We start from the raw sequence: 10467 nt of genomic DNA, 5'->3' as shown, positions 1-10467 counted from the left end.
TTCCAGAGTCAAAGATCATAGTTCTTGAACGAGCAATCGAAAAGATTCTGGAGCATCCTCAGGATTAGGTATTGTTCCTCCAATGATTGTAGTACCAAGTACTTCCTGACGAGCTCTATTTTCTTCACAGGACCTTAAATCTACAGTTGGCCCATCAGATCAAAGTTTAGAATTGATAATTGTCATTTGGCGAACCCTGTAATTCCTCATTGATCAAAAGAAATCTCTAGCATCTGTAAAGAAAACAAAATGGATACATGTGTGGAGGTTGATGTGTTTATTCAGTAGAAATCCATGTCTTCCATCTTTGCGCCAACATTTTTAACCTTGCAAATGGAAATCTATTTTTGTGCCAACATTTTTTTCTCAAACGAGGAAAATTAGATGTTGCAGAAATTGATTTCTTTTCCAAGGTCTTTCACCTTTCCAAACAGCCCCAAAAGTGTGTTTTGTGACTAAGCAAGAATTCCTACACTGGGTAAAGTTCTAACAGATACATGCTGGCCTTTGTTGTGTTCCTCACAAGCTCTTGTGAAAAATATAAATCAATGGTAAAACTGGAATGTACATTGCCGCTGCTCCAGCCACATCCATATCAACCCTTTTTAATGACTTTGAAAATTGAGCATCATCAACTAAAAATGTAACCGACCGGTAGACAATAGTCCTTATTTTTCTCTCCCACATGGCTTGTATCAACAAACTGGTTTTGCAGCACCTGCGATGAGAATAACAGCCTGTATGGAGATGATCAGTGAGCTGTGAAAAGCTTCATTCCAACCTACTTCCTCAAATGATTCAAGAAATCTGGCAAAGATGACCTCAACCTTGTACCTCTTGAGATCAAGAGTTCAAACCTCAGCTAAGCTCTATTGCAACATGACCTCTTCCCAGAAAAGGGTAAAAAAAAAAAAAAAGATGAAACAAATTGGCCCCCAGTGCAGACTGTAGATATTTAAGAGTCGGCCTTTGGAGATCCGTCTTCTCCTTCTGCCTATGCATTATTTGGACTTCTTTCCTTGTTTCTTCTTGATGACTTCATCGATGTACATTATACCCTTGCCTTTGTAAACTTCAGGGGGTTTACAAATACGGACAGCGGCAGCAAACTGAGTCACCCTTTGCAGATCTATACCAGTACAGCAGACTATGTTGGGTTTAAAACAAAACACACGGACAGCTGGTGGGACGGTTAGTTCAACCTCATGACTGTAACCCAATTTCAGATACAGCATGCGGCCTTCTGCTTCAGCTCTTGCTTTGAACCCAACTCCCACAATTTTGAGAAACCGAAAGAATTTCGCTTCCATTTGTAGCTTTTACCAACCAGCCACTTGAAGCCTGTTAAAAGAAAATAATGCAACTTAAATTGTATAGGAAGGGAAGAAAAGGGGTGAAATGAATGAATAAAAATTAAAATAGATGGAAAGAACAGGAACAAAAAAAAAAAAAAAAAAACTGAACCACAAATTTTGGAACAGAAAGATAGATTATTATTGACACAAATAAAATAAAATATACATACAATTCAAGTTCTATGGTTGGTTTCAAATCCTATGAAACAAATTCATCACTCAAAATGAAGTCATTTTTTAAGGGAAATTATCCATTAAAAATTTATTTTGTAAGATGAATCCACTGCCCAATCTCATGTTTTTCCTACCGCTGAAAAAGTTAGGAACTTCCACACAGCAATCCACCATATAAGGAATTAACAGAAGTGAATGTGAACAGCATCAAGAATCACAGGCATGTCATAAGACCCCTAATAGCAGCAATTAGGGGGGTGAATGGTATTCTACCTAAGTGATTCCACTTAGGCCTCGACAGTGTAAGGCATCTTGCATGAGCTCAACCCCACCCCCCTGCCGGGCCGGAGTTGCCACCTCGCCCTCGTCTGACCTCCTCCAGTTTACCACTTGCCATTTAAGGCAGCCCAAGCCTTTGAGTGCGTTTGGCCATTAGGGTGTGTCGGAGGAGAGCCATTTAAGGCAGCCTCTGAGGGTACATCAGCCGTCTCCGGTACCAAGTAACGGCAATAATTAGTATCAGGGTTGCCAGTGAATGCGCAGTTTTTATTTCATGAGTGGCAGCACATCCATTAGTTTGTTGAAAAAAATACATGCTTATTCCATGATGTAGTTGAAACCAAATACTGACATGGGAAACATTATTCATACCCACTCCAACTGATTACTACACCCAGCCTTTCAGTTTTGGTTGTACAAATAGTACAGACTACCCAGCCTTTCTGCTCTTGGTTATACAATAGTACACAATAACAAAATGGGATATATGAGCAAACATGAGGGGAGATTTAGCATCTGTTAAACCTGATTGTAGTTATGAAATATCTTAGCAGCTGCGCTCGGCGGACTCAGGAATGCTATCCGGTGCTTACGCGCAGCTTCGCAAGAGAGGAAGGAAGTGAAGGAGGTTTATTTTACACCCTGGAGTTGTGGATCACTCCGCTCTGCTCGCTCAGTCCCCTGGAACGACCTCTTAAGAAACGACTTAAAGAGTCACGTACGAAACAGAGGGGCTTTGGGATTTAAACCCACCTGTTCCACAACCCCTGAATGTCATAACACAACGACTAACATATCGACAACAAATGACAACCACTGTGCGTACGGCGTATTGCTTTTGATTCATCTCACTTGATCAACAGAATGAGGGTAGGAGTATGCTATTCAATGAATCTCCACGCTATTCTCTCCTATGTTGTCTTGGGCCCAAATGAAGCATCCGAGCCAGTGGAGGCACAACACCTCAACGCAGAGTGAGTCGCATGGGGAGCACAGTGAGCGGTCGAGCATCAGTTAAAGTAGTTAAGTCACATATCAAACGTGACTATTGGATATTATTGCCTCATCAAAAGCGACATTTCTTCGACCCTACCTAAGGAGTGCCGTTTGTTGGGTGGGTGGGCCGAGTTTCATCAGTTTATCGATCAAATAAAAAAATAAAATTTGGTCAGGATCTCACCAAGAAAGCCATCAAAAAGTGTGGTCCATGTAATTACTCATTAGATATTTGAGATTTATCATTTATTATTATGAATTCAGAACTGGCAACTGGATTACTAAATTATTTCTTTTATATTTAAATATTTAATGGGATATTTATGGAGATGGCGTTCTTAGTAGTGGCCTTGAGTCAAACGTGCTCCTCATCAAGCTGTGAGAGGATCTGGAGCACTATTTCAGTGATCCACGGTTCCATGCCAAGACAAGAAACAGATGTCATTGTGAAAATTTTAGAATTTGGCATCCATACATAATAATTTGATATTAAGAGACCAAAATGGCCTGATCAAGATAAAAGTTGACCTTGAATATGTCTAACTAGCTTGGATTATATTCCGAATATGAGGACCCACTTAACCTATGGCTCATTAAGATAGGATGAGCCAGTGTTGTTGAAGGATGAGGATCTCAACAATGCTATAAATGACGAGTTAAGAAAGGACAGTGGATGCGGATGAAGGTAGAAGGGTGACTACTTGCACTTCATGGCCAAGGCAATCAAAGTCAGATAGGTCCAGAGTTAGTACATTCACAGTTCAATGGTATAGTAGCAGTGGGGAAAAGACCGTCTGATGGCAATGGTAGTAGCAGTGGCTTTACACATCAGAATATGGGGGTACCTTCTACACAATTTGAACATGACAACTATCATAGAGAGCAAAGGATCTATATTTATGATTGTGCAAAGTCCCAATGCGAACCTGAGCTTAAAGTTGAATGGTTGGAGAGAACCATTTGACAATAGATTTATTCTAAATGTTGTTTTCTAGAGTTGTTATGCATTTGGATTAATGAATACATATGTTGACCATGTTTATCTTAATGTGTTTATGGTTAACCATTTATATTCAGTTGTTTGGCCTCATAAAAGGGCATTTGAATTCATGAGCCCCACCTAAAACTTAGTTTACCGTGAGGATCAACCCTAAGCTTTATCAAGATGGACTCAACCCAATGATCCATCTTAAAATCCACTCTTATATGTCATTTGAATATTTTTTAAGGATTTACTTCTCTAAACTATCTTAAGTGTGAATATTCAATTACAAGATATATAAACAATTTACAGGTTACCCAAACATAGACAATCATTTACCTGTAAATCATTTATAGCTTAAAGCCAAACAGGACAGGTTGTAAATGATTTACATCTTAAACTATTTGCAGGCATCCAAATGACCCCTTACAATTTGTCTTACTTAGCTTTAAGTTGTAAATGATTTACAGGTAAATGATTGTCTATGTTTGGATAGCCTGTAAATTTTTTATATATCTTGTAATTGGACATTCACACATGAGATAGTTTAGAAAGGTAAATCCTTAAAAAAATATTCAAATAAAATATAAGAGTGAATTTTAAGATGGATCATTAGGTTGAGCCCATCTCAATAAAGCTTAGGGTTGATCCTCACAGTAAATCAAGCATTAGGTGAGCTATAGAAGTGAGCCCACAAATTCAAATGTCATTTTATGAGGCCAAATAACTGAATATAAATTGTTAACCATAAATACATAAAGATAAACATAGTTACCATATGTCTTCATTAATTCAAATACATAACAACTCTAAACAACAACATTTAGAATAAATTTATCACCGAATGCACCTCTCTAACCATTCATCTTTTAAGTTCAGGTTCAATTCCAAGAAAAAACCTGAATAAACCCAGTCACTTTGCAAGATAGTTGGCGGCCTTCCACATTATATCGTTATCGATGATTGTGAGATTTTTTAATTCCTTCCACACCTTGACCGGCAAATCCCTCTTATTTCTGTCATATTCCTCGATTGTGTCACATAAACAGTCCAATTTTTGCATTACACCCCTTTGGAGAGTCAGCTCCTTTTTCTTCTTATGTATTGAAGTTGGCGTTCCCACATTTGAAGGAATACTTCCCCGACTTATTCAGCCTGCAACTATGTCTCCTCCGAGAAGTAATCATCGCCCGATGGTGTATTTGATCACATTCCTGCAAAGGGCAACAATGTTATCAGAATATCATCCATTGGGCAATATGGTGAATTCTCTTTTACAAGTTCGAAAGTAGTGTTTGACATGCTTCCAATCGCATTGCCCACTTTGAAACTATCTCCATATTGTGGTACTGTGAATTTGGCTTGTTCTTTATTGAGCCAGCATCAGAGTGTGCTTGTAGAAAAAAAAAAAAAAAAGTAGTTCATATATTAAATTCTATTAATGATAAAGCTTCTATTACAAATCACAAATAAATATAATATGATGAGAAATTTTGTTTTTAACTAACTCTGATGAATTCTATCACAATGATTGCATGTCTGCAAATACCATGGTATTTTCACCGTCCAATCCCATATTTGGGATCAAGTTCTTCCCTTGGGAAATGCAATGTATTAAGTGATGCCTGCATTTGGTGCACCATAGAATTGTAATCAACAGACCACATTTCACAACTGATGTCAATCACCTATACATATGCAACTTGAATGCCACATGCAAATGGCACATATGGATGGAGAGCGTGGATAAAACACACGCATCTGCGAGGGGCCCACAAATATAGTGGATTTCGAGATCCACCATAAATCTTGCAGTATCCACCATTGGCTTTGGAATATATGATACCGGGATTAATCCAATCCTTCCTCTTGTTTCCAAACACCAGATGGAATTCACATGGGACCAAATGCAATTCCATACCACCTAATCCCATCTAATATCACGCACACCATCAAGTACCTTATTAAAGTGGCGGCTAATTGTTCCACCTGAATGATTAAAATGGTATTGCAAGTTGCAACACGATTCTTCACGTGATCACTAGGTGTATGTAAAAATATAACTAATCCTTCCTCTAAAGTCACTCTAGATGTACCATGTATAAAAAAGAAAAAAGAAAAAAAAGTCACTCGAGATGTACCATGTATGTTGCATTTATCTTTCATAATGTCTCACAAGCGCAAAAGAGTATCCTTACGCATATGAATATAATCATAGCACGTAGGACCCGGACTGTAAATAATGGCACCTGCAAACTAAGTGCATTTCCAATCTCGCCGATGTGCTTCTGGATCTTCTTTTTGTCTCTTGATACCTAATCACTCTCCTATCTTGTGGAGGGCCTCACTGATTCTCTCTAGTTGATTTGGAGAATAATGTTGGAAAAGGTCACTATAATTGAATACCAAAGGGGAACACAAAACAAAAACATTATTAGATGTATTCGGCTGACTGGCGGATGAAATCCCTGATATCCCTTTAATCCCTCCTCAGGTTGAAGATAAAAGTATTTGAACACTATAAAATCAACTTGAGAGTGCTTGATGACTCTGGTGATGATCATCATTTCATCCTTAGATGGAACAGCTTACAGAAAGTTTACCGTCCTTCCAAGATCTTCATTTTTTTTTCTTTGAAAGGATATATAACCGCTTCCTTTTTTGTCAAGATTGATGAATTTAACTGATAGGATTTGTAAGTGGTGTTCTGAGGGCATCGAGAATGGATCTGTAGTCCTTTGTTGTCCAGTTTTGCTGGAGAGACCTAGAACAAGTGTTCTTCCATGATTGGATGGATACTTTGACAATTCTAGAGATGCTGTGAAGGATTGGATTCTGGTATGGGCTAGAGACTAACTTTGAACTAAGATAGGCCTCAGATGTCTGTATAAGTTTGGTGGAATCTCTTGCTAGAAATGAGGTTGTCTTTGAGCTGGTAAGCCTAACATAACAAAGAAAATTTTGTTCTTTCGAAACTGTGTTATGGGCATGAAAAAAATTCTGTTAGACTCTGTTCCAATTGTTGGAATGGATGTGATCTAGTGCCCTCTTCCGACAGGATTTATGAATTAGAATTTTTGATGTGGTCATTATTTCGTCTCCCAACCAAGGCACATTGCAAGATGCATGAAAATGGAAAGCTCACCACTGCCTACCTTTACAATGGTATGGGGACCACCTTGAGGTGTGAAGCGATCGCCCTGGCCCGTGACTCTACTTGCGATAAATGCCTTAAATGATAGTGTTAATCTATTGTTGAGAGATTGATAATATAAGGCATGATTGCAGATCATCCATAAGCAGACTTCAGCTTTGGTGAGTCATCCATGTCAAGAAGAGTCATGCAGATGCATGCTAGTGTGCCACTCCTGAAGCTCAAAGGAAGTGATCCTTGTCGCAAAAATTAGTGGTCACTGTTTTTTGGAAGGTGATGATTTTATTAATAAAAAAGGCAATAATCAGAAAACAAGCAATAGACAATTACAAAGCAGACCAAGAGGTAATTGAGAGAGTACACTCAGTTTTGGAAGGTGATGATTTTTTAAATAAAAAGTCAATAGCCAGAAAGCAAGCAATAGACAATTACAAAGCATACCGAGACGTAATTGAGAGAGGACACTCACTGAGAGCCTTAATATTTGAGGCCCAATCCATTTACATCCAATTTAGTCCTATTACAAAACTCCTAAGCTAGCCCACTTCAATTGTGAAAACATCGACCATTCCTCTCACCACAAGGCCCAGATGCCTGCTGATAATGAGAGCTTCCAAAGCATCATCCCTTTCTTCCCAACCCCACCTTGCCAAGAAGAAAATAGACTCAATAGATCCCAACATCACCCACTGCACATCAAAGGTCACCAATAACCTCTCCCACGTCTCACCATCAAAGGGGCAATATAAAAAAAGATGATTGGCAGACTAAGCATCTTGCATGCATGGCATATAAACATTAGTAATCATCTTCTTCCTCTGATGGTTATCAACCGTGAGAACCTTATTCCTCCCCACCAACCATGTGAAGGAGGCAACTTTCGCGGGTCCTACAGAACTAAACATAAGCGATATGCTGTTTCAAAAGGTAACTCAAAGAGCAACCTGTAAAAGGGGCTAACCAAGAATTGCCCAGATTTTTCTCTATTCCACACTGAGTGTGTCCCTAACACTTGGTGAAGGCCAAATGCTATGAAGCCACCTTGGTCAATTTTGGGCATGAGCCCAAAAATGAGGCAAATCCAAATCTCAGGTGGACCACACCATAGGAAACAGTGGTATTTGAACGCCCACCATCAAAAACTTCTTTGTGGGGGGGGGGGGCGTGGCCACAAAAGTGTTGGATCAAGCTGATATTTGTGTTCTCCGTTCATCCAGGTCTGTGTAACCTAATCAACAGGTTGGATGGCAAATAAACAAACCAGTGGGCCCTAGGAAGTTTTAAATGGTGGGGGTTCAATTACCACTGTTTCTTGTAGTGTCGTCCACCTAAGAGTTGGATCTCCCTCATTTTTGGGCTCATGCCCTAAAATGACTTGGCAAAAGGGATGGATGGCATGGATAAGACACATCATGGTGGGGCCCACGGAGCTTTTCCAGCACCGATTACTACCCTCCTGGGTAGTTTCATCATTACTACCGAAAACGACTCGTCTTCCATCACCTGGTGAATTTATTTTTTTAAAAAAAAAGAAACAGTACACACCTCGCCAGTAGAGAGACGTTGCCTCGCCGGAAAGGGGACGGGTACCGAGATCAGCTACTGTTGGGAGGAGAGAGAGAGAGAGAGCCGGTGGAGAGAGGAGATGCGTCTCTCCTTTATAGAGAATCCTTCAAAGAAAAAGCCGTTGGAAACTGGCAACCTGTAAATCAGGAGCCTGTAAATGAAATCCGACCTTTTTGCCTGTAAATGCTGTAAATGATTTAAAGGCAAAAAAGCCATCCAAACGCAGAGTGTTACAGGTAAATCATTTACAACTTGCCCCATTTACAAGCATCCAAACGACCCCTAAGAAACCCCAATTCTCCGTTTACACGTCTGCTATACAAAAACCCCAAATCTCCGATTCGGAATACAGCTAGACGTATCCTATACGGTCTTCCGAGAAGAAGGGTGCTGAGAGAAAGCGTACCTAATGAGAGAGGAGAGACGGAGAGCCGGCGGACAGGAGAGACGGAGAGCCTACGTACGGAAGGGGCAGCGCCGGAAGCGGATTGAGAGAGAGAGGGAGGGAGGGAATGGTGGTCACCCCCGCACCAGCCCGGGAGCTGATGGAAAAGCTCTGTGGGCCCCACCATGATGCGTGTGTTTTATCCACGCCGTCCATCCATTTTGAAGGCTCATTTTAGGGCACATCCTAAAAATGAGGTGGATCCAAATCTAAGGTGGACTACACTATAGGAAACAGTGGTGATTGAACGCCTACCATTTAAAACTTCCTGGGGCCGGTGAAGCATTGGATCGGAAGCAGGCTGCGTAGGGAGCAGCGTGCAAGTAAACTCCATGGGCTCGTGATATACCTATTTTATCCCCTCCATCCATCCATTTTACTGATAATTTCGGTGCTCTACCTAAAAAAAAAAAATGAAAGATATAAAATTCTTAAGTGGATTACTGAAACAGTGTGAATTTAACTACTAATGGTTATGTGAGAATTTGCCATCTTATGACCTCTGAGCATGTGCATATGAGAAGAATAAAAGAGACCCTGGCTAGAGTAGAGGCTCTCCCAAGCCAATGTCAGGTTAGGAATCTAAGTCTAGTCGTGTTGAAAGGTTTAGGGTGAGAGATTCTGTGTATCTTTTCATGTAGATGGTTCTCTTATTTATAGTATTTTATAGGACAAGGTAGTCTGTAATTTTAAGCACGATCTTAGTCGTTGGACAAAATGTGCATGAGTAGTGAATATGGGCAGTTACCCTGGAATCAAGCAGTGGATGGTTACGTAAGTGATGGGTGTTAATGATTACTCCGGAGTTGTGCATAGCCAAGTAAGATCATCTGCCCAGCTGATGAGGTAGGTCGGCACAGTATGGACCCCTTGTCTCGTTCAAGGTGGATTCGTATATGAATGATCTGAGGAGGTTATTAGGGCTTATGAAGAAGTTAAAGACTACAAAAATTAGACATCATAAAGATTTAGACTGAACTTTCATTTACTCGTGCTAGACCTGAGTTGGACACTGGACCAACTGATTGAATGGATGGAACTGACTTGGATTGAGTCGTGCTAAACCCATCGATCAACCAGGGATGAGCCGAGAACCGTACTAAGCCGAGTTTAACTCAACAGTTGATCAGCCAAGAATTATTCTAAGGAGCTCAAAAGTTTTAGATTTGACGTATGAGCTATCGGTTTCTTCGAGCTGAAAGATGGACTTATCTTCTTGTTGGTCCCATCTGTCCTTGATCAGTTATTCCTCAACTCCACCGAGCCGATCAACCTCTTGGGTCTGTCCTGAGCCGAGTTGGCTGACTAGGGCACTTGAAGACAGTCCTTATGAGGTGCATAAGTGGAAGCTCAAAGATGCACGTTGAGGAAAACTACGCTTGGGGAAGTGAACTCTAGTTTCTCCGGATGAGATGGTGTAGAAGTGTATGCTTGTCAACTCAAGCCGACCCTAAAGACAATGGGACTGCCTTTCCCTAAAACAGCTACCATTGAAAATTTTTTAAGAGCCAGTCAA

The 10467-nt window shown here is 40.3% G+C and overlaps 1 protein-coding gene across 7 annotated transcripts; it reads right to left on the bottom strand.

The window, feature by feature from the left end:
* Positions 1-447: 447 nt before the first annotated feature.
* On the bottom strand, positions 448-8946 carry LOC131252757 (large ribosomal subunit protein uL6m-like). Of its 7 annotated transcripts, XR_009174669.1 has the most exons (4): positions 8913-8946; positions 8486-8683; positions 8350-8443; positions 7164-7837 (listed from the first exon to the last, which is right to left on the bottom strand). XR_009174669.1 is itself a non-coding variant. In XM_058253433.1 (3 exons), the coding sequence occupies exon 3, from the start codon at positions 1308-1310 to the stop codon at positions 1002-1004; it is 309 nt and encodes a 102-aa protein (XP_058109416.1). In that variant the 5' UTR covers positions 1311-1341; positions 8486-8683; positions 8913-8946; the 3' UTR covers positions 448-1001. The 7 variants fall into 7 exon arrangements, 5 of the variants coding, with proteins under 5 accessions (XP_058109416.1, XP_058109417.1, XP_058109418.1 ...); XM_058253433.1 differs by lacking the exons at positions 7164-7837; positions 8350-8443 and adding an exon at positions 448-1341; XM_058253434.1 differs by lacking the exons at positions 7164-7837; positions 8350-8443 and adding an exon at positions 448-1333.
* Between the last annotated feature and the right edge of the window lie 1521 nt (positions 8947-10467).

This window comes from Magnolia sinica, chromosome 8, assembly GCF_029962835.1.
Source record: "Magnolia sinica isolate HGM2019 chromosome 8, MsV1, whole genome shotgun sequence".
Classification (NCBI taxonomy): Eukaryota; Viridiplantae; Streptophyta; class Magnoliopsida; order Magnoliales; family Magnoliaceae; genus Magnolia; species Magnolia sinica.
Note: the sequence above shows the minus strand (reverse complement) of the source record. Positions and strands in the feature narration are given on the sequence as shown.

What these genes read in the sequence shown, in the direction of transcription:
- LOC131252757 (XM_058253433.1), bottom strand. Translation starts at nt 1,310, where the DNA reads ATGGAAGCGAAATTCTTTCGGTTTCTCAAAATTGTGGGAGTTGGGTTC.